This window comes from Thalassophryne amazonica, chromosome 6 (assembly GCF_902500255.1).
Source record: "Thalassophryne amazonica chromosome 6, fThaAma1.1, whole genome shotgun sequence".
Lineage (NCBI taxonomy): Eukaryota > Metazoa > Chordata > Actinopteri > Batrachoidiformes > Batrachoididae > Thalassophryne > Thalassophryne amazonica.
The window spans coordinates 120,319,996-120,344,627 of record NC_047108.1 but is presented as its reverse complement, the minus strand read 5'-3'; the positions used below and the strand labels follow the sequence as shown (position 1 = coordinate 120,344,627).

The 24,632-nt window shown below is 40.7% G+C and overlaps 2 protein-coding genes across 2 annotated transcripts; both read left to right on the top strand.

The window, feature by feature from the left end:
- The first annotated feature begins 466 nt into the window (after positions 1–466).
- Positions 467–1,963, top strand: LOC117511730 (forkhead box protein E1-like). The gene has a single exon (XM_034171639.1). The coding sequence runs from the start codon at positions 742–744 to the stop codon at positions 1,489–1,491; it is 750 nt and encodes a 249-aa protein (XP_034027530.1). The 5' UTR covers positions 467–741; the 3' UTR covers positions 1,492–1,963.
- A 1,122-nt stretch (positions 1,964–3,085) lies between these two features.
- LOC117513005 (transmembrane protein 201-like) lies at positions 3,086–18,736 on the top strand. Its single transcript, XM_034173280.1, is given in 7 exon segments — positions 3,086–3,327; positions 15,504–15,624; positions 15,765–15,959; positions 16,041–16,220; positions 17,988–18,111; positions 18,114–18,354; positions 18,441–18,736. Coding segments are annotated over 7 exon segments (1,197 nt in total). The 5' UTR covers positions 3,086–3,211; the 3' UTR covers positions 18,661–18,736.
- The last annotated feature ends 5,896 nt before the right edge of the window (positions 18,737–24,632 follow it).

The window sequence follows — 24,632 nt, the reverse complement described above, 5'->3', positions numbered from 1 at the left end:
ATGAAATCCAAATTTGAGTCATCTCGGTGACAAACAAACAGAATTAAGACTGTAAATCATAAATGGAGAAATGGTGAAAGAAATTTAATTAATTTCCTAATTTGTGGCCTGTGAAGCTTAAATATTCATATGCACACACCTCAAGTTGCCTCAGAAAAGATGACATACTGTAGTAACTAAAAAAAATGTATACACTCAATTATACATTCAATTACAATTTAAATACACGCAAAAGTGTATTTAAAGATTTTCTATATTAACTTCTTTTCTAAATTAATTTGTTGATCTTTCATTCAAAAAGTAGCAACCCTTTTACATTATTTTACATCCAATTAATTGGATTATTATTATCATTTATTTTATTTTATTTTTTGCACGTATATGCCTGCGCTGGATTAAAATCCTGTTGCAGATGCGCACTTCACAGATATGTGAAAGTCTGCATCACTTTTTATCTTCAGAGTGTATAAACACGCGGGGTTCACAGGCTTTGATCGTCCTCCTTCACCGTGGGAACATTTTGGTAATGTTGAAGTACAGTCCTGTGACCTCTGCTTGAACTTGTGCGGGTCGCACCGGGGTCCAAACAGCCTCAGAAACGCGGTGAGTTGAAAGCAGGCGATGCGCTCTGTACCTGTGGGAGGCGTGCGCACACCTGCGGACACGGTCACAGAGATCATCCGCAGCATTTCTGCCCCCAGCAGGACGCACCAGGACGGCTCGCACACACACACCTGAGCCATGGAAGCAGAGGACAAACCCTCCGCCGAGCAGGGAGCGCGCCTGCTGGACATCAGCTCCAACTCCAGCGGGTCCACGCGCGGCGATGGCGCACAGCCGCCGAAGCCGCCCTACTCCTACGTGGCTCTGATCGCCATGGCCATCAAGAGCAGCTGCAACAACAGGGAAACTCTGAGCGGGATCTACGACTACATCACCGCCAACTTCCCCTACTACCTAGACAACCAGAAGGGCTGGAAGAACAGCATCCGGCACAATTTAAGTCTGAACGAGTGCTTCGTCAAAGTGCCCAGAGAAGCCGGAGGGGACCGAAAGGGCAGCTACTGGATGTTGGACCCCGCGTTTGAGGACATGTTTGAGAAGGGGAACTACCGACGGCGGAAGAGAGTGCGGAGACTCTGCAGCTCCACCAGTGCGCTTCACCTGTCCGGCTACCAGGTGGACCACCTGCCGGACAAACCGTACGCGCAGCCGTACGTCAGCGGCTCGTGGAGCTACGCCGCGCCGCAGCTGATCGGAGGACACCCCCCGGGGAGCTCCTATTACCCCGCATGCCACCTCCACCACCACCCGGCCTACAGCCGCCAGCCGCCCGTGCTGGTTCCTTACAGCGGGTGTCCGTACGGCGGCGTGAGCCAGCCGCTCAGCCCGGACGGAGGCACCGCGTCTGTGGCCTGCAGCTACCCGCAGCTCAGCTCCAACATCCGGCAGCCGGAGGCTCAGTTTTCCGCCGATACATTCAGTCACTGAAGGCGTTTCTCTTCTTTTAGTTCAAAGAGTGAAAGTTCAACAGCTTGATAAGTGACTTATGTTATATTATTATTTTTGGACATGTTTAAGGCTCCGGTTCAAAGTGCCAAGAAACTTCCGTCAGTATACTCGATGCACTTAGCTTCAGATTTTTATTTTATTTTATTTTTTGTTCCCTTTTTTGTTTTGCACAAATTCAGTATGAATTTTTAAAATCTTTTTTCTTATCTTTTCTCTTTCATTTTTCCTGTTGCCACTTTTTTTTTTATTAGAAAACGAGTTTGAAAAAAAAGAAAAATGAAAACTTTATCTTGTTTTTGAACACATTTGAAATTGTATTTATTTTCTGTATCATCTTCTGAGCTGCTATGCAACAGTTTCTGACAGTATGGCACTGATCAATTTTATCATTCAGTTCTGAATGTCGACTTGATTATGTTTGTTAAAATAAATTGCTGTTTTTTGAATTGTATAGCCTCCCTGATTGAGATTATTATTAGTAGTAGTAGTAGTAGTAGCAGTACTACTTGGTATTTTATTATTATTAATTATTCTGTATTATTATTATTATGTTGAGGCAATCAATTGCCTCAACATTTTTGAGTTAAACTTAACAATCTATTCTTCCCAGTACTTATAAGTTTCATTAAGGCCACTTGTACTTCATGATTACAGTTAAAGTGTTCATTAAGTTCCTTGTTTTTCACTCAGGGTTAAATTAGTACACGTTTTACTCCAGATACCCTTTCTGACACAACTATATGGATGAAGGTGGCAGGGGTGGGATTTGAACCATGAACCTTCTGCATCAAAACCAAGCACACTAACCACTTGGCAACCATCCTCACTAAACAGTTTAAGTTCAAGTCAATCAAAAATTGTGTTTAATTTACTCAAAAAGCAAGACCATGTTACACAAACCTGAAATGTTTAAGTAAGTAGAATGTTTTGTTTGAGTTTACACTACTTAATCTTTTTAGGTAATTTGAACATTAGGATTTACAGTGATAAGGCATATGTTGCATGTTTTTAAAGATCAATGAAATTGTAAAAGCTACAAATTAGAGTATGAATATGCATGTTTGAAGAGACAAATGCTATAATTTAGGCAAATGGAGAAATATTTAAAAATATTTAGTTTGCACAAAACCAACTTCCAACAAAAACATTCCAGTCATTTTCATTATAAAGTGGGCAGGGGTGGTGACCATGTACTTACCATATACTTACTATTTTTGTATAAAGTGATTGAATAAAGCTAAATCACTTCTTTTTTCTGTTTTCTATTCATTTTAAACAATATTCCTTCAGTGTTTTTTGGTATTTAACAGAATATTCATGTGGGAATGACTGGAAAATTACCAAATGGGTTATTTGTAATGTTACAACTAGAGTGTAACCTGTTGATGAACAACCAATTAGATAACAACCTGGCAATACCCCAGTGAGTATATATTTGCACTTTATTTGGGAGGAAAATAAAATTAACAAAAGTTGATTTTCTGTGTTCCTGTTAACGCTGCTGTAAATTTGTCTAACTTGACAGTGGCCCGCCGCTGCCGCCTTTTCGTGTTTCCGGATCCGGTTTTCTATGGGCGTGAACAAAAGCCCGCTTCTTCTGCGTGCACGCGCCTTCTTTAGCATTATTATTACTACTACGACAAAATAAACAAACACTACATTTAATCCATTTTAATCAGTTTACTAACCGCTCATTTTGATGGAAATGGAGACTTTTAATCGGCTTCTGTTAGATTATCCCGAGTTACTGTACAGTGGAGTCGGTGCTACTGCGTTTGTCGCCGGCGGAGCCCTGATTTATAAGATAGCCACCAGGTAAGTTAGCAAAGCGTTTAACTTAATAATCACCGCTCACCTTCTACGACTGGTTAACCGTCGTTTAATTTTTTTTTTTTTTTTTTTTTGCCAAATAAAATGCTCGTTTGTCAACGCTAATTGTAAATCGAGAAGCTAGCTTTGCTATTTCGTTTGCTAATAGTAGGAGCTTAATAAAGATAAGTTCAACTAACTAAGAAGACTAACAAACCAGTGGTTCAACAGTTCAACAAATCAGTACATTTTATACACACACACACACATATATATATATATATATATATATATATATATATATATATATATATATATATATATATATATATATACTCAACAAAAATATAAACGCAACACTTTTGGTTTTGCTCCCATTTTGTATGAGATGAACTCAGATCTAAAACTTTTCCACATACACAATATCACCATTTCCCTCAAATATTGTTCACAAACCAGTCTAAATCTGTGATAGTGAGCACTTCTCCTTTGCTGAGATAATCCATCCCACCTCACAGGTGTGCCATACCAAGATGCTGATTAGACACCATGATTAGTGCACAGGTGTGCCTTAGACTGCCCACAATAAAAGGCCACTCTGAAAGGTGCAGTTTTTATCACACAGCACAATGCCACAGATGTCGCAAGATTTGAGGGAGCGTGCAATTGGCATGCTGACAGCAGGAATGTCAACCAGAGCTGTTGCTCGTGTATTGAATGTTCATTTCTCTACCATAAGCCGTCTCCAAAGGCGTTTCAGAGAATTTGGCAGTACATCCAACCAGCCTCACAACTGCAGACCACGTGTAACCACACCAGCCCAGGACCTCCACATCCAGCATGTTCACCTCCAAGATCATCTGAGACCAGCCACTTGGACAGCTGCTGGAACAATCGGTTGCATAACCAAAGAATTTCTGCACAAACTGTCAGAAACCGTCTCAGGGAAGCTCATCTGCAGGCTCCTCGTCCTCATCGGGGTTCTCGACCTGACTCCAGTTCGTCGTCGTAACCAACTTGAGTGGGCAAATGCTCACATTCGCTGGCGTTTGGCACGTTGGAGAGGTGTTCTCTTCACGGATGATGCGAAGGAGATGTGTTGCACTGCATGAGGCAAATGGTGGTCACACCAGATACTGACTGGTATCCCCCCCAATAAAACAAAACTGCCCTTTCAGAGTGGCCTTTTATTGTGGCAGTCTAAGGCACACCTGTGCACTAATCATGGTGTGTAATCCAGCATCTTGGTATGGCACACCTGTGAGGTGGGATGGATTATCTCAGCAAAGGACAAGTGCTCACTATCACAGATTTCGACTGGTTTGTGAACAATATTTGAGGGAAATGGTGATATTGTGTATGTGGAAAAAGTTTTAGATCTTTGAGTTCATCTCATACAAAATGGGAGCAAAACCAAAAGTGTTGCGTTTATATTTTTGTTGAGTATATATAATATATATATATATATATTAGCGATATATAAAGTGTACAATAAATGGAAAAAAAAATATTGCAACCTCAGATTATCAAAATAAATTCGGATACCAGATCGAATTATTCATCCATTGTTTAATTCGTCTTAGTGTATTTTCTGTTTCTTTTTTATTTGTTAGTTTGTAATTTAATGACCACAATAGAAATAATCTTTACATTTTGCTTTTTAAGTACATAATGAATTTCAAAAATAAATCCATTGGATCAAAGTTGATCACGTAAATATGCCAAACATTCACTGTGGTATTTGTTATAGTATGTTTGTTATTTTGAACATTTGAGATGAATACCATTTAAATTATTTATTTACCTAGGTTAGTCCCATTTAGATCAAGATCTCTTTTACAGTGAGACCAAGTTCCCAATTCACTTAACCTGCATGCCTTTAGATGTGAGCGGGAACCAGAGCGCTTGGAGGAAACCCAACACAAACACGGGGAAAACATGCAAACTCCACACAAAAAAGGTCACAGGTGGGAATCGATCCCAACAGTGTTAACCACTAATCCATCGTGCTGTTCCGTGCGGCTGTAGAAAATAAACAAATTTGGTAATTGGCAGTGTAACTGTAGGGGGGAAAGTGAAGCATAAAATAAATATTCAGTAACATAAAATTAAATTTATTTTTCTGTCCAAAAAGGGCATTTTTCTGTGCCTGTTATTCGGTTTTCTCTGATTATAAACGGACTCACTTAGATTCTGGTCAAACCAAACAGTTTGAATTCAAAATCTTGATTTTGGGAAGTTACAGTGAGTATTTTTATTTTCTTCTTCTTTTTCTTTGTCTTTCGGCTGTTCCCGTTAGGGTTGCCACAACAGATCAATCGTTTCCATCTCACCCTGTCCTCTGTATCTTCCACTGTCACACCAGCCACCTGCATGTCCTCCTTCAACACATCCATAAACCTCCTCTTTGGCCTCCCTCTTTTTCCTCCTGCCTGGTGGCTCCATCCTCAGCATCCTTCTCCCTATATACCCTGGGTCCCTCCCTCTGCACATGTCCAAACCATCTCAATCGCGCCTCTCTGACTTTGTCTCCAAACCGTCCCACCTGAGCTGTCCCTCTGATATGTTCATTCCTAATCTTGTCCATTCTTGTTACTCCCAAAGAGAATCTCAACATCTTCAGCTCTGCACCTCCAGCTCTGCCTCCTATCTTTTTTGTTAGTGCCACCGTCTCTAAGCCCTTACAACATAGTTGGTCTCACTACTGTCTTGTAAACTTTCCCCTTCACTCTTGCTGATATTCTTCGGTCCGCAAATCACTCCTGCCACCTTTCTCCACCCACTCCACTCTCTTCTTCACCTCTCTACCACACTCTCCATTACTTTGAACAGTTGACCCCAAATATTTAACTCATCTACTTCTTCACCACTTCTACTCCTTGTAAACTGCAACTATTCCACTGGCTCCCTCCCATTCACACACATGTACTCAGTCTTGCTTCTACTGACTTTCATTCCCCTTCTCTTCAAGCATATCTCCACCTCTCCAGACTAGACCTCAACTTGCTCTCTACTCTCACTACAGATCACAATGTCATCTGCAAACATCATAGTCCATGGGGTACTCCTGTCTGATCTCATCCGTCAACCTGTCCATAAACCACTGCAAACAAGAAAGGACTCAGAGCTGATCCTTGGGGCAATCCCACCTCCACCTTGAATGGTCTGTCATTCCGACTGCGCATCTCACCGCTGTCACGCACTACCCTAACATACTTCTCTGCCACTCCAGACTTCCTCATACAATACCACAGCTCTCTCTTGGACCCTATCATAAGCTTTTTCTAAGTCCACAAACACACAATGTAACTCTTTCTGGCCTTCTCTGTACTTCTCCAACAGTATTCTCAGAGCAAACATTGCATCTGTAGTGCTCTTTCTCGGCATGAAACCATATTGTTGCTCACAGATCTTCACCTGTTTTCTAAGCATAGCTTCTACTACTCTTTCCCATAACTTCATGCTGTGGCTGATCAACTTTATGCCTCTGTAGTTTACTGCAGCTCTGCACATCACCCTTGTTCTTGAAAATAGGAACCAAGCACACTTCGTCTCCACTCCTCAGGCATCCTCTCACTTTCCAAGATTTTATTAAACAATCTGGTTAGAAACTCTACTGCCATCTCTCCTAGACATTTCCATGCCTCCACTGGAATGTCAATCTGGACCAACTGCCTTTTCCACTCAAGCAAGGGCTCTTGCTTGCCTCTACTGGTGGTTGGCTCTCACTGCGGTATTGTATCACTTCCTGTTCCGGAGCACAGCGGTGTTTTGCTGTATCTGTTAGCTGTTTAATCTGCGCAGTTAGATTGATCTAGTTACCTACATAACGATTTGCTTCACAGTGTAATCTTCATGTGCCTTAACTAAAGCACTCCCTCTGCTGAATCACCTCTAAATTATTTACACATTATTCACTTTGTGTGTCTTTAGGAATCTGCTAGCTTAGCGCAGCTACTAGCTCTTAGCCGGTTTAGCATGGCGGCTTCTCCTGTCTCTCCCGCACTTTTCTGCTCTGGGTGTGAAATGTTTAGTTATTCCTCGGTCTCCTTTAGCAGTAATGGTACTTGTAATAAGTGTAGCTTATTCGTAGCTTTGGAGGCCAGGCTGGGCGAATTGGAGACTCGGCTCCGCACCGTGGAAAATTCTACAGCTAGCCAGGCCCCTGTAGTCGATGCGGACCAAGGTAGCTTAGCCGCCATTAGTTTCCCTCTGGCAGATCCCGAGCAGCCGGGAAAGCAGACCGACTGGGTGATTGTGAGGAGGAAGCGTAGTTCTAAACAGAAGCCCCGGTACATCCGCCAACCACGTTCACATTTCTAACCGTTTTTCCCCACTCGACGACACACCCGCCGAGGATCAAACTCTGGTTATTGGCGACTCTGTTTTGAGAATGTGAAGTTAGCGACACCAGCAACCATAGTCAATTGTCTTCCGGGGGCCAGAGCAGGCGACATTGAAGGAAATTTGAAACTGCTGGCTAAGGCTAAGCGTAAATTTGGTAAGATTGTAATTCACGTCGGCAGTAATGACACCCGGTTACGCCAATCGGAGGTCACTAAAATCAACATTGAATCGGTTGTGTAACTTTGCAAAAAGAATGTAGGACTCTGTAGTTTTCTCTGGGCCCCTCCCCCATCGGACCGGGAGTGACATGTTTAGCCGCATGTTCTCCTTGAATGCTGGCTATCTGAGTGGTGTCCAAAATGAGGTGGGCTTCATAGATAATTGGCAAAGCTTCTGGGGAAAAACCTGGTCTTGTTAGGAGAGATGGCATCCATCCCACTTTGGATGGAGCAGCTCTCATTTCTAGAATCTGGCCAATTTTCTTAAATCCTCCAAACTGTGACTATCCAGGGTGGGACCAGGAAGCAGAGTTGTAGTCTTAGACACCTCTCTGCAGCTTCTCTCCCCCTGCCATCCCCTCATTACCCCATCCCCGTGAGACGGTACCTGCTCCCAGACCACCAATAACCAAGCATAAAATCTATTTAAAGCATAAAAATTCAAAAAGAAAAAATAATATAGCACCTTCAACTGCACCACAGACTAAACAGTTAAATGTGGTCTATTAAACATTAGGTCTCTCTCTTCTAAGTCCCTGTTAGTAAATGATATATAATTGATCAACATATTGATTTATTCTGCCTTACAGAAACCTGGTTACAGCAGATGAATATGTTAGTTTAAATGAGGTCAACAACCCCCGAGTCACACTAACTGCCGGAATGCTCGTAGCACGGCCGAGGCGGAGGATTAGCAGCAATCTTCCATTCCAGCTTATTAATTAATCAAAACCCAGACAGAGCTTTAATTCATTTGAAAGCTTGACTCGTCCATCCAAATTGGAAGTCCCAAAAACAGTTTTATTTGTTATTATCTATCGTCCACCTGGTCGTTACTGTGAGTTTCTCTGTGAATTTCACGACCTTTGTCTGACTTAGTGCTTAGCTCAGATAAGATAATTATAGTGGGCGATTTTAACATCCACACAGATGCTGAGAATGACAGCCTCAACACTGCATTTAATCTATTATTAGACTCAATTGGCTTTGCTCAAAATGTAAATGAGTCCACCCACCACTTTAATCATATCTTAGATCTTGTTCTGACTTATGGTATGGAAATTGAAGACTTAACAGTATTCCCGAAAACTCCCTTCTGTCTGATCATTTCTTAATAACATTTACATTTACTCTGATGGACTACCCAGCAGTGGGCTAGAAGTATTTCAGAAGCGCTGTAACTAGGTTTACGGATATGATTCCTTCTTTATGTTCTCTAATGCCATATACCAACACAGTGCAAGTAGCTACCTAAACTCTGTAAGTGAGATAGAGTATCTCATCATAGTTTTTACATCCTCATTGAAGACAACTTTGGATGCTGTAGCTCCTCTGAAAAAGAGAGCTTTAAATCAGCAGTGCCTGACTCCGTGGTATAACTCACAAACTCGCAGCTTAAAGCAGATAACCCGTAAGTTGGAGAGGAAAGGTGGCTCACTAATTTAGAAGATCTTCACTTAGCCTGGAAAAAGAGTCTGTTGCTCTATAAAAAGCCCTCCGTAAAGCTAGGACATCTTACTACTCATCACTAATTGAAGAAAATAAGAACAACCCCAGGTTTCTTTTCAGCACTGTAGCCAGGCTGACAAAGAGTCAGAGCTCTATTGAGTCGAGTATTCCTTTAACTTTAACTATGATGACTTCATGACTTTCTTTGCTAATAAAATTTTAACTATTAGAGAAAAATTACTCATAACCATCCCAAAGACGTATCGTTATCTTTGGCTGCTTTCAGTGATGCCGGCATTTGGTTAGACGCTTTCTCTCAGATTGTTCTGAGTTATTTCATTAGTTACTTCATCCAAACCATCAACATGTCTATTAGACCCCATTCCTACCAGGCTGCTCAAGGAAGCCCTAGCATTATTTAATGCTTCGATCTTAAATATGATCAAGCTATCTTTATTAGTTGGCTATGTACCACAGGCTTTTAAGGTGGCAGTAATTAAACCATTACTTAAAAAGCCATCACCTGACCGCTATCTTAGCTAATTATAGGCCAATCTCCAACCTTCCTTTTCTCTCAAAATTCTTGAAAGGGTAGTTGTAAAACAGCTAACTGATCATAGCAGAGGAATGGTCTATTTGAAGAGTTTCAGTCAGGTTTTAGAATTCATCATAGTACAGAAACAGCATTAGTGAAGGTTACAAATGATCTTCTTTTGGCCTCAGACAGTGGACTCATCTCTGTGCTTGTTCTGTTAGACCTCAGTGCTGCTTTTGATACTGTTGACCATAAAATTTTATTACAGAGATTAGAGCATGCCATAGGTATTAAAGGCACTGCGCTGCAGTGGTTTGAATCATATTTATCTAATAGATTACAATTTGTTCATGTAAATGGGGAATCTTCTTCACAGACTAAGGTTAATTATGGAGTTCCACAAGGTTCTGTGCTAGGACCAATTTTATTCATTTATACATGCTTCCCTTAGGCAGTATTATTAGACGGCATTGCTTAAATTTCATTGTTACGCAGATGATACCCAGCTTTATCTATCCATGAAGCCAGAGGACACACACAATTAGCAAAACTGCAGGATTGTCTTACAGACATAAAGACATGGATGACCTCTAATTTCCTGCTTTTAAACTCAGATAAAACTGAAGTTATTGTACTTGGCCCCACAAATCTTAGAAACATGGTGTCTAACCAGATCCTTACTCTGGATTACCCTGACCTCTAGTAATACTGTGAGAAATCTTGGAGTCATTTTTGATCAGCATATGTCATTCAAAGTGCATATTAAACAATATGTAGGACTGCTTTTTTGCATTTACGCAATATCTCTAAAATTAGAAAGGTCTTGTCTCAGAGTGATGCTGAAAAACTAATTCATGCATTTATTTCCTCTAGGCTGAACTATTGTAATTCATTATTATCAGGTTGTCCTAAAAGTTCCCTGAAAAGCCTTCAGTTAATTCAAATGCTGCAGCTAGAGTACTAACGGGAAGAAGGAGAGAGCATATCTCACCCATATTGGCCTGTCTTCATTGGCGTCCTGTTAATTCTAGAATAGAATTTAAAATTCTTCTTCTTACTTATAAGGTTTTGAATAATCAGGTCCCATCTTATCTTTGGGACCTCATACTACTTCGCTTCGCTCTCAGACTGCAGGCTTACTTGTAGTTCCTAGGGTTTGTAAGAGTAGAATGGGAGGCAGAGCCTTCAGCTTTCAGGCTCCTCTCCTGTGGAACCAGCTCCCAATTCAGATCAGGGAGACAGACACCTTCTCTACTTTTAAGATTAGGCTTAAAACTTTCCTTTTTGCTAAAGCTTATATACTCAACAAAAATAAACGCAACACTTTTGGTTTTGCTCCCATTTTGTATGAGATGAACTCAAAGATCTAAAACTTTTTCCACATACACAATATCACCATTTCCCTCAAATATTGTTCACAAACCAGTCAAAATCTGTGATAGTGAGCACTTCTCCTTTGCTGAGATAATCCATCCCACCTCACAGGTGTGCCATATCAAGATGCTGATTAGACACCATGATTAGTGCACAGGTGTGCCTTAGACTGCCCACAATAAAAGGCCACTCTGAAAGGTGCAGTTTTGTTTTATTGGGGGGGATACCAGTCAGTATCTGGTGTGACTACCATTTGCCTCATGCAGTGCAACACATCTCCTTCGCATCATCCGTGAAGAGACACCTCTCCAACGTGCCAAATGCCAGCGAAAGTGAGCATTTGCCCACTCAAGTCGGTTACGACGACGAACTGGAGTCAGGTCGAGACCCCGATGAGGACGACGAGCATGCAGATGAGCTTCCCTGAGACGGTTTCTGACAGTTTGTGCAGAAATTCTTTGGTTATGCAAACCGATTGTTTCAGCAGCTGTCCGAGTGGCTGGTCTCAGACGATCTTGGAGGTGAACATGCTGGATGTGGAGGTCCTGGGCTGGTGTGGTTACACGTGGTCTGCGGTTGTGAGGCTGGTTGGATGTACTGCCAAATTCTCTGAAACAACTTTGGAGATGGCTTATGGTAGAGACATGAACATTCAATACACGAGCAACAGCTCTGGTTGACATTCCTGCTGTCAGCATGCCAATTGCACGCTCCCTCAAATCTTGCGACATCTGTGGCATTGTGCTGTGTGATAAAACTGCACCTTTCAGAGTGGCCTTTTATTGTGGGCAGTCTAAGGCACACCTGTGCACTAATCATGGTGTCTAATCAGCATCTTGGTATGGCACACCTGTGAGGTGGGATGGATTATCTCAGCAAAGGAGAAGTGCTCACTATCACAGATTTAGACTGGTTTGTGAACAATATTTGAGAGAAATGGTGATATTGTGTATGTGGAAAAAGTTTTAGATCTTTGAGTTCATCTCATACAAAATGGGAGCAAAACCAAAAGTGTTGCGTTTATATTTTTGTTGAGTGTAGTTAGGGCTGGATCAGGTGACCCTGAACCATCCTTTAGTTATGCTGCTATAGACTTAGACTGCTGGGGGGTTCCCATGATGCACTGAGTGTTTCTTTCTCTTTTTGCTCTGTATGCACCACTCTGCATTTAATCATTAGTGATTGATCTCTGCTCCCCTCCACAGCATGTCTTTTTCCTGGTTCTCTCCCTCAGCCCCAACCAGTCCCAGCAGAAGACTGCCCCTCCCTGAGCCTGGTTCTACTGGAGGTTTCTTCCTGTTAAAAGGGAGTTTTTCCTTCCCACTGTCGCCAAGTGCTTGCTCACAGGGGGTCATTTTGACTGTTGGGGTTTTTACGTAATTATTGTATGGCCTTGCCTTACAATATAAAGCGCCTTGGGGCAACTGTTTGTTGTGATTTGGCGCTATATAAATAAAATTGATTGATTGATTGACTCTTCATCCTCTTCATAGCATTCCTCACTTCTTCCTTACTAATCTCTTGTACTTCCTGATTTACTCTCACCACATCATCCAGCCTTTTCTCTTGCTCATTTTCTTTATTCATCAGCTCTTAAAAATATTCATTCCATCTTCTCAACACACACTCCTCACTTGTCAGCACATTACCATCTACATCTTTTACCACCCTAACCTGCTGCACATCCTTTCCAGCTCTGTCCCTTTGTATGGCCAATCGGTACAAGTCCTTTTCTCCTTCTTTACTATTCAACTTCTTGTACAGCTCGCAATATGCCTTTTCCTTCGCTTTTGCCACTTCTCTTTTCGCCTTACACCGCATCTCCTTGTACTCCCGTCTACTTTCTTCATCTCTCCGACTATCCCAAAACTTTTTCGCCAACCTCTTTCTCCTTGTGCTTTCCTGGACCTCTTCATTCCACCACCAAGTCTCCTTGTCTTCCTTCCACTGTCCAGATGTCATACCCGGTACTGTCCTAGCCGTCTCCCTCACCACATCTGCAGTACTTTTCCAGTTGTCCAAAATTGCTTCCCCCTCCAACCAGTGCTTCTCACCTGCTCGCTAAATTTCACACAACAGTCTTCCTCCTTCAGCTTCCACCATCTGATCCTTTGTTGAGCTTTCACATTCTTCTTCTTTACCTCTAAATTCATCCTACAAACAACCATCCTATGCTGTCTAACAATACTCTCTCCTGCCACCACCTTACAGTCTCTGATTTCTTTTAGCTTGCATCTCTTATAAAGAATGTAGTCCACCTGTGTACACCTTCCTCCACTCTTATATGTTACCCTGTGCTCCTCCCTTTTCTTAAAGTATGTGTTCACCACAGCCATTTCCATCCTTTTTGCAAAATCAACTATCATCTGTCCTTCCCCATTCCTATCCTTGATACCATATCTACCCATTACTTCTTCATCACCTCTGTTCCCTTCACCAACATGGTAGCCATTGAAGTCTGCTCCTATCACCACTCTTTCATGCTTGGGCACACTCTCCACCACCTCATCTAACACACTCCAGAAATCTTTCTTCTTCATCTCACAACCTACCTGTGGGGCATATGCACTGATGATATTCATCATCACCCCTTCAATTTCCAACTTCACACTCATCACCCTGTCAGACACTTGCTTAACCTCCAACACACTTTTAACATAACTCTTCCTTTAAAATGACCCCAACACCATTTCTCTTCCTGTCCTCACCATGGTACAACAACTTGTACCCACCGCCGATGCTCCTGCTCTTACTTTCCTTCCACTTGGTCTCTTGCACACACAATATGTCTACCTTTCTCCTCTCCATCATATCAGCCAGCTCTCTCCCTTTACCAGTCATACTACCAACATTCGAAGTCCCCACTCTCATTTAGGGCTGTCACGATTAGGAATTCTGGAGACGATTAATTGTCAAACAATAATTGCGATTGACGAATATATTGTCTATTTTTTTTTCTTTTTTTTCCCTTCTTTATATTCTACTATTGTAGTATAATTACACAACTCTGGAAGAACGTTTGGCTTCTGTGAGTGGAGAAACTGGGAATGGTGCAACATTTTTATTTTTATCTTCATTTTACATACAGTCCAACTTTTTCTGAATTGTGGTTTTCTGTTGCATTTCTGAAATTGTTTCTCCTCATCAGTCACGTTTTGTGCTTAAACACTGCATTAAGCCCATATTGAACAAATAAATACCTTTGGAAAGTAACAGCTGTTAAGTTCAGAGTTCTCACCTGCTTTTTGTGATCTGTGCATCTGAACATCACCACAGCTTCTCCATGTCAGGTTTTTTTTTTTTTTGTGTGCTCAGTTCATTCATATATTCTCATTTTTTAAATATGTTTTTAAAGATATTTGACCGTTTATTTCATCTCATGATCTCATAAATTCAGCATACGACGCCACATGGTGTGAAAGGATGGTAACGGCAGAATCACACTTTAGAGAAAGTTCAGAGAGAAGTAAAGGCAGCTCCACATTTTCATTTTGTTAACATGTTCACTCGGTTAAAATCCTCTCTCTGCTCCGCGCTCGCTGCGCACTGAACGTGTCGCGCCTGCATTCAGCAATCTCCCTCACCCACCCCCTCCCTCGCAGTCTGCAGCCTATTAACTCCGCACGCGCACACAGACACACACACCGACAGCTCCGCATTTTAGACGGCTTTTGAAGAAGATGGCCACTGTTTTAATCGTCCGTCAGCCTCCTGGTTATTGTCCCGCCTTAAGACGAGAGCGAGGCTACAGCACAATGACGTCAGATTGAGTCGTTTTATGCTTTGTGGATAAAATAAATAATTCACGGTAATCGCGAATATGAAAAATAATCGCGATTGACGAATATTGTAATAATTGTGACAGCCCTACTCTCATTTCCACCCTTCTAGTTTTCTTCTTCTCCCGCTGTTTGTGGAAACGTTCTCCTCTTCTTCGTCGTCTTATTTTCTGAATGTTTTATAAGTCTATAAAAAGCTTGGTATATGAATCAGAAACTATAAAGTAGTTGCTAGAGCATTTCTACAATGACTACCCTAGTTATGCATTCCAGAAGTTATGCATATTAAATTATTTTATCTTTGGCTGTGTGCTAAATTTAGGAAGATTTGACAGTGATCGTGGTGCCTGTGATTGAATGAATGAATGACTTACTGAATTACTTCCTTTTGTGTGCTATTTGGTGTCCATTTCATTAGCACTTGGTTCTAGAATTATTGTTTTTATGTGTTATTGTAAGAAAACAAACTGTCCTTTTCAGAAAGAAGCCCACGCATGCCAGTGTGAACTGCTGGTTCTGCAATCGGAACACAGTGGTACCCTATGGGAACAGGAACTGCTGGGACTGCCCCAACTGTGAGCAGTACAATGGTTTCCAGGAGGTACATATAAGTATTTTACAAATGTGTTTATATTCAGTAGCCTGAAGTGACTCTGGATTTTGCTGTTATTTTCTTTTCATGACTTTTTTATATATTTTTATTTTTTATTTATTTATTTATTTTTATGATCTTGATTTCAGAATGGTGATTACAACAAGCCCATCCCAGCTCAGTACATGGAGCATCTGAACCATGGAGTGTCTGGAAGTTTACCCACATCTGAAACACCCAAGACGCTGCAGTGGGTCAACTGTCAGATGCTGCTGTGCAGAAAGTGCAACAACAACCAGTCTGCAAAAATCAAGCAGTTGGCCTCATTTATCCCCAGAGATGATGTACGTGCTTTACTCTCCCACAGCACATGCATAGTGTTGATGTAACTCTGTAGTCTTGGTTGCATTTTGTTGTTGTTGCAGGAGAACTACGATGAGGAAATTGAATCCTACAAGCATCACCTTGAACAGACCTACAAGTTATGCAGGCCATGTCAGACCGCAGTGGAGTACTACATCAAATATCAAAACCGTCAGTTGAGGACTGTACTCTTAAACCATCAACTTCGCCGCAGCAGGGACTCTGACAAAGCCTTTGTAAAGGTCAGTGCAATTACAAACTGCAAGCAGGCACTACACTTGTACAATTTTTATGTTCAGACAGACACTGCATCAGATGATAAAAGTATTTTGGAGGAGAGTTGTAAGATTTCTAACCAACTACAAGATGGTAATTAACTGTTATATTAGCAAGAGTTTGTCATTCAACTCCAGATTCATAACAGTAGTTTAATGTAATTGTTCATTATTTGCGTTCTACAGAACTCAAGATAGATTTTGACTAAATGAGATGGTGACATTCATTCTCTAGACCCACTCATTGCAGTTAAGTGTCACAGGGCCACTGGAGCCCAGTGGTCACTGGGCGAGAGGCGAGGAACACCCTGGACAGACTGCCAGTTTATCGCAGGGCCAACACATATAAACACACCTGCAGTCAGTATACGAGTGATTCAAGCATTAACAGACCAGTTTTGCAGCAGTGGATATCAGATGTTTCTAATTTTAGTTTTAGTAAAGCTTGGTAACTCTAAAATGGCTTCAGTGCAGTGTCTGTTCAGATGGGCATCACTTGTTAGAAGTTGGGTTATAGCATTATTCAGACATGAAAGTTGTCTAACAATGGCGTGTAGCACTTATAGAATAGAATGCCTTTTATTGTCATTAGTGCAGGCAAGTGAGAAGAAAAGCAGCGATATCAAATAATATGTATCAAAAAATATATATATGATGTAAACATTAGAAAAGCAGCGATATCAAATAATATGTATCAAAAAATATATATACGATGTAAACATTAGAAGGTAAGGTACACGGTCCTGGGTGGTATGTACATTGCAGAATAAGTATGTTATTATATACATTATTAAAAATTATAAATATTGCACATTATGGGATGGAATGTTGCACATTATCGTCGGTGCATGTGGGAATTCAGGATGGTTACCGCTTTGGGAAAGAAACTGTTTTTGAGTCTGTTTGTTCTGGTCTTAATACACCTGTAGCGCTTACCTGAGGATATCAGGTCAAACAGTTCAAAGCCAGGGTGGGAGCTGTCTTTAGTGATGTTTAGAGCTCTGCTAAGGCAGCGGGAGCTGTAAATGTCCATCAAGGAGGGGAGAGGCAGCCAATGATCCTTTGGGCTGTCTTTATGACTCTCTGGAGCCTCTCCCTGTCTGCAGCAGTACAGCTGCCGTACCATGCTGTGATGCAGTATGTCAGCAGGCTCTGGGTGGATGCTTGGTAGAAGGTCAGCAGCAGGTTGGAGTCTAGCTTGTGCTTATTGAGGACTCTCAGGAAGCACAAGCTAGACCTTAACACCTGCTTGAGTTTGGCTCTATAAGAGGCCAACCTACAACTTTGTGCTCTTTGATTTCTATACCCAGCTTTCCTCTAGTTATTTTCGGTATCAAGGTCCGCTCATGCAGGGACACCACTTGGTAGTGGTGAGGGGAAAAATACTGAGGTTTTGGGAAAGGACAGGTTTCCTTCATAGTCTTCATCTTTGTCTCTCCGAACTCGGTGGAACTATTGAGTACTTTGGTTAACTCAAGCTCAGCATGGCACAAGGAAAGGCTGGGGCAACTCTTCTTAACTCTGTGCAAACTCGTGGTTAATTCTTGATATCTTGTAATATGTCATTCCATGCCCTCTGTAAAAATTGGATGCCTTGTACTTTGAGCCACCTTGAAAAATATGAGATGATTTTGTGCGGTATGTAGATGAAGGTAAAGTTTTGTGTAGTTTATCCATTTCTGTATGTTGTTGAAAAGTGAGGATTGACAATAAAACTGTCTTTTCTTCTGACAGAGCACACACTCTGCCGCCTCTCCCATGGGGGTTGTGCTGTTACGTGTCCTTGTCTTCCTCACCTGTGCTTTCCTGCTTGCTACAATTTTCTATGGAAAGGCAGACCAGGCTGCTTCGCCGAATGCACTACCCACTTAAGTGGTGGCGTGATCCCTCCCAAACCTAAACCTTACAATGAGTCCAACAACAACGACAACAAAAGCGGTGACGCTCTGCCTCTTTGGGACAATCTTCTCCTGCTGCTTCCAGACATAGCTGTGGAAAAGGCCGTGGTGCTGGTGGAGTACGGAAAGGAAAACCAGCTCGCTGTGGTCTCTGTTGGCCTGCTGACCTGTATCACTGCAATCTTCTTAGCAGGACCCGTCAGGTAACTAATCATCCTCCTTGTGTTTTCCTTGAGTAGACGTGAGACTTTTCTCCACTGTATGTAAAGTGGCACTTGTGCTTTTCCAGGTTGAGGAGAATTGATGCTGTGGTTTCTGTCCTGTGGTTCCTTATCATGTGTCTCTATTTGGCTGAGAAATACTGGACTGGTACATCAGGACCATTGGAAGTGGCCAAAATCAGCATCACCTCCTTCTGTTGTCTGCTGAGCTTCGCTGCTGCTGTGGCAACTCACAAACCCATGGGTCCACGAAGAGCAAGATACCGAAGGTCAGAATCTGAGCAGTAATGTCCAAACTGTGCTGTGTATGTGGAATTAGGTACAAGAATCATTTTTTCTCAAGATGCCGCTCGTGATCCTTGTGTGCGTGTTTGTTTGTTTTTTTTAATAGTTGTATATCTTGCTGAGATCCCCCATTCATTATGTCCTCTGTATTGGACCGCAAAGGTAAACTGAAAGATGCTTTTCCACGCTGGTTCTCAGGAGGATATAAACAACTCACCTATATTTATTTATAGTTCTGATTTTATTTTCTTCTACATTTAATAGAAGAAATGCTGGACACTTTGAAGTTCACGTCTAGTAGCTAACTGCAGTTTTTGTTTTTTTGTTTTTTACTTTGGGTGAAAAGATTGAACATACAGCTACATTTGTATAACTAGAGTAAAAAAAAAAACCCTGAAGCGCTACAACTTTGATTCTTTGCTTTCTGTTGCAGAGTTTTGAATTACACTGCACACTACTCAAATACAGTATGTTGCTTTGCAATCTCACCTTCAAATAGATTAACATGTACCTAAAGTTTTGTGTTTGGGAGAAATGTTTTAGGTTAATATGTAAAACTCATCATGCTCATTGTGCAGAAACCTCGTCATTTGCTTTGCGTAGTCAATTTGAGACCACTTCTAATCTGTGTGGGAGAATGCGACGATGTAACTTTCCCATTGTATTATCACAAAAGAAGCATTAAAGTAGTAGTTAGGGATCCAACTAATAACCCGCTTTACTGTAGATTAAGATGCATATTCATTATATGTGATATTACAGTCCAGGTCCTGTTTTACACCTACATAGTGTGGCACAAGTGTCAGTGCTAGTTTCTATCAAACACTGCTGTCATTTTCATACCCAGCGCCTGTGCTCTTTAAATGGTTTGTCTGCTTGGGTTCATGTGTTAAATTAAATTGTTAGTTGAGCTAATAGTGTTAGGAATAGAATAATTGGAATGGCTTTGACTGTGTTGAATGCTTGGTCTCCAAAGGAATGGTTAAATCAGATCACTGACCATTGGATTCTATGACTTGCGTTACCCTGTATCTTGATAACTAACCATAGCAGATTTTAGAAAAATAAAATAAAAATAAAATAAAATAATTTAATATTTAATTTAACATAGCAGAACCTTTCAATATGACTGAAGGATTCTAAATGTACCCCACCTGGTTCAGCTGTCATCATATTTTTTGTGTAGGTCATGAGGCTGGATTGTAAGTGTTGTTTACTGCCCTTAAGTGGTACCAGTACCCTGCCTGGCCCATGGACTAATTGCACAAAATAATGTTACAAAACTAAGGACTTTCCAAATATCACACTCATTTCAGATATTCATCCATAACATTCAAAACCGTATTGTTTTTAGCATGTTATTTTCATGCTGTCTCTCTCAGTTGCTGCTTTATTAATGACAACTTATTGCATGAAACACTGCTTTTTTTTTTCTCTTTTTTTACCACTAACCTCTCAGGTTTCTATACAATGACTCATCTTAGATATTTCCTTGAAGTGTTTGGAGCCACAGGTGCCAGTAGCAGCTAGTGTATACGGTGCATCCGGAAAGTATGCACAGCACTTCACTTTTTTCACATTTTATATTACAGCCTTATTCTAAAATGGATGAAATTTCTTTTTTTTTTTTTTTTTTCAAAATTCTATATAATAACATTTAAATCAAATCAATTTTATTTATATAGCGCCAAATCACAACAAACAGTTGCCCCAAGGCACTTTATATTGTAAGGCAAAAGCCATACAATAATTACAGAAAAACCCCAACGGTCAAAATGACCCCCTGTGAGCAAGCACTTGGTGACAGTGGGAAGGAAAAACTCCCTTTTAACAGGAAGAAACCTCCAACAGAACCAGGCTCAGGGAGGGGCAGTCTTCTGCTGGGAATTTAGTGCAGCAGATAACTAAAGCAATCATGCAAAGGGTGATAAAAGCACCAAATTCGGCAGAAATACTCCTTAGACATTCCTCTTTTGAAAAAACCGATTGGCCACTTAAATTTTCAGTCGGTGGTCAGGTAGGGGTCAATTGAAGAATTACACAGTGGTCAAAATTAAAAGATACTCCAGTCATATTGAAACTATACCACATTATTTGCTTGATCATAAAGATTCCAAAAAGGTATAGTTTGGACTATCTGTGACTGAATTCTATGGCGTTATGGGATAAAATAGCAAGAATGGTGACAAAGGTCAGTGTCAGTTTGTACAGGTGTCAAAAGTTAAAGTTGCTCCAACTTTGGTAAAAAGTGATGCAAATTATTAGTTGATTTAACAGGGTTTTAAAAAGGAATAGTTTGGACCATGTATCATGCTGAGTTATCACGTTATGGGGTAACATGTCACATGTCATAGAATCCAATGGACTTTGACCTTGTTTGACCTTTACTTTGGAGACCAAGCATTCAACACTGTCAAAACTACTCCATTTATTAATCCTATTAGCTAATTTGCATCACTTTTAACCAACATTGGAGCAACTTTAACTTTTGACCCCTGTACAAACTGAAACTGACCTTTGTCACCATTTTTGCTGTTTTCATCCCGTAACTCCATAGAATTCAGTCACAGATAGTCCAAACTATACCTTTTTGGAATCTTTATGATCAAGCAAATAATGTGGTATAGTTTTCAATATGACTGGAGTATCTTTTAATTTTGACCACTGTGTAATTCTTCAATTGACCCCTACTTGAACGCCAGCTGAAAATTCAAGTGGCCAATCATTTTTTTTTCTTCAAAAGAGAAATGTTTGAGTATTTCTGCCGAATTTCATGCTTTTATCACCATTTGCAGGATTTTGCTCTAAATATTCTCTTATCTGCTGCACTAATTGTGATTTTTTTTTTCTTTCTTTTAGATTTTACTAAGAAATCACATGTACATAACTATTCACAGTCTTTGCCATGAAGCTCAGAATTGAACTTAAAGATGTTACTCATGCACTCTAACATATTACACTCTAAAATAACAACAGTGTTTGAACGGAAAGAAATGCTTTTTATTAATTACAAGAAATCAATTTTGTTTTTATGGCCATAACCATTTAGTTTACAATTTAACTTAATGCCTGAATTATATAGCTGTATATAAAAAAATGTTTTGTGTGTGTTTTTGCCTTTAAGTAGATGATAAATAATGTGTGAGATTATTAATTACACTTTTGCACAAAAAATAAATAGTAATTTTGGTATTTTGGTAATAAGTTTATGTCATAATTTATAATAATAATAATGGTATGTTGCAAATTTGTGACAAAAGGATACTGGTCAATTTGGTATGTTGCATATTTGAGTCATATTGTAGCATTATGCGGACAATAGGCGTTAAGGGGTTAAAAACACTCAGTTTACCTTATGCTATATCTTCCATAACATAAAAATCATGACTCTATATTTAATTTACTTAAAGTGACTGAAAGCTGTTTACGTGCATAGAAAAAGAAGTATGCTACAAATGCACTTAAACATAGTTTACACTCTTAAAAATAATGGTAAATTAATGTTACAATTTAAGAACACTGTAGTTCTATAACAGTTACTTCTATAACTAACTGGCCCCTACATAATAACCATATGATCGTATTGTCATGTGAATAGCAAAATATACACTGTATTATAACCATGCAAACAGCCTTTTAAAAAAACAAGATACAGGGCTAAAATCAAATGTCTGATGGAAAGTGTAGTGACACGGACCCACACGGGCATAAATGATCGGACAATGAAAGAGTCAAATATCAACACTTTGTTGTGAAAGAGCACAACAAAAACACAGAGGATTACAGAATTTGAGCAAACAGTCAATCCACAAAGGTGAGGTGTGGCAGGCTCGAGGATAGAAGACGTCTGTCCTGAGAAGAACCGGAACCACACGATTCCTCCGCCACCAAAACCTGGAGAATACTGGAGCCGCCAAGTCCGAGTCCCCATGTGGCCCCATCTCTGAGTGTCGGATCTGGTTACTGCTGGCGAGGAGCAAAACAGTCAGATGTGGGTGCGGCACACCCAGAAACACACATGGTGGGAATTCACCTCCACCTCCAATACACACTCGTGCAGCTCCTGTCTAACCACTTATTTGGTTGGGGTGTGAAGCGAAGCCGTCGCTGATCACACCAAACGCCAATCTCTCAGATAAGGAACACCACAGAAACCGGCTGCAAAAGTTCAGACTAAGACCAGTTTAGTGTTAAGGCTGAGAATATTACCTTCACAGGTAGATGATACTCGGCAACGAGGTGGAGATGACGTCCGGTTTTTATGGGGTGGAATGATGAAGTGTAGATGGATGACAGCTGTCATGAGATAATGAGTGACAGCTGTCACCCCGGCTGTGTCAGTGCGACAGCGCCCTCTCGTGCCTGAAGCCCGCACTTCAGGCAGGGCGCCCTCTGTGGTGGGCCAGCAGTACCTCCTCTTCTGGCGGCCCACACAACTCTCCCGCTTTGACATGACTTAATATAACCTAAAGAGTCCCTGGACAAAGTTTGGTGCTTTGTAAAAAAGTGCACGATTCTATCCCTTAACTGCTGGACTATTATTTTTTTCTGTTGTTTAATGCTGACAAATTATCCTGTATTTCTTGTCTTTCTGGTGCTTGATTCTGTTTTTCTCTGTTTAAGGTGCCGCTCCATCCAGAGATGGGAATTGTATTTGTGCTGGAAACCCTCCTGTCCTGTGCACCAACAGCATTTCCGTATAGTCGTTTTGTGAATTGTTTCTGTGAATTGTTCTGTAATTTATGTCTGTATCATGGCCCAAGCAGAGGGTCACCCTTTGAGTCTGGTCTGCTTGAGGTTCTTCCCAGAGGGAGTTTTCCTTACCACTGTTGCTCTAGGGGTTGGTAACATAGACCTTACTTGTGTGAAGCACCTGAGGCAACTCTGTTGTGATTTGGCGCTATATAAATGAAAATAAATTGAAAATTGAAAAATCTGTGAGTGTGCAGTACTCACATTACTGTAATTAAATAATTGGATAATAGTAACTTGTTCAATTTGATTTAGCAGTACTCAAATAAACTTAAAACCTAGATTATAGTAACTCAATTTTGAGTTTGCAGTGAGAAATAAATTAGATGACAGTAACACATTTACTGTGAGCATCAGTACTCAAGTGACAGCTTAATTCTCTTTAGTTTACTCATTCATCATATTCAGGTCAACTTAATTTTCTTGAAGATGCAGCGGAAGCTAGAGCTAACCACTAACTTTTAGTATTGACTCCGGTACACTGTCACAAGCCAGTTTGTTCTTTAAACACCGCAAATGCCGTTGAGTATAAAACAAAGGCAATCACAAACCCAACACAATCAATGAGTCAGAGCTTCTGTCTTGAGCGCTCAACATGTTCAACATGGAACAGTACTGACATGTCACAGAAGACATTAAAAGCAAAGCAGTTTTGACTTATGGTTTTGATTTATAAACCAAACTAATTCCGGACAGTACTCCCTTTCCAGTACTCCGGAGAGAGAGTACTGGTTGTCAAACATGGGCTTACCATGGACGTGTGCGGGTGGGAATGCGCAAAGAAATGAGGCAGATCTGCACATGTCTGAAATAACGCCCCAAAGGACAGTGGGTAAAAAATGTATTTTTCTAATTTGGCTTAAATGGGATATATCAGGTAAAGCATGTCTTCCAATCACAAAGTATACTTACCTGTTTAAAATGAGTGTTCAGGTTGATGAAAACTGAGGTTAACTTATAATTAATTTGTATGTTAGCATTTACAGTGTAATCACTTCCTTTGTGATGTTCAGGATTTGGAACAGTTTAGGCATGAATGTGTTCATCCCTCCAGATTAGCACAATAACTCAAAAAACAATCAATGCTGTCATTTTGTATGTCTTCAGGTTAAAAGATCATATAGACAGAACAAACTGATTCAAATCTGGTGAACTTTGACGTACAAGCTCAATCTGAAAATCAACTTTTGTTTTGCTTATATAATATCACAGACCTACCTGCC

Coding starts and splice junctions, on each gene's coding strand:
- LOC117511730 (XM_034171639.1), top strand. CDS start 742: ATGGAAGCAGAGGACAAACCCTCCGCCGAGCAGGGAGCGCGCCTGCTG.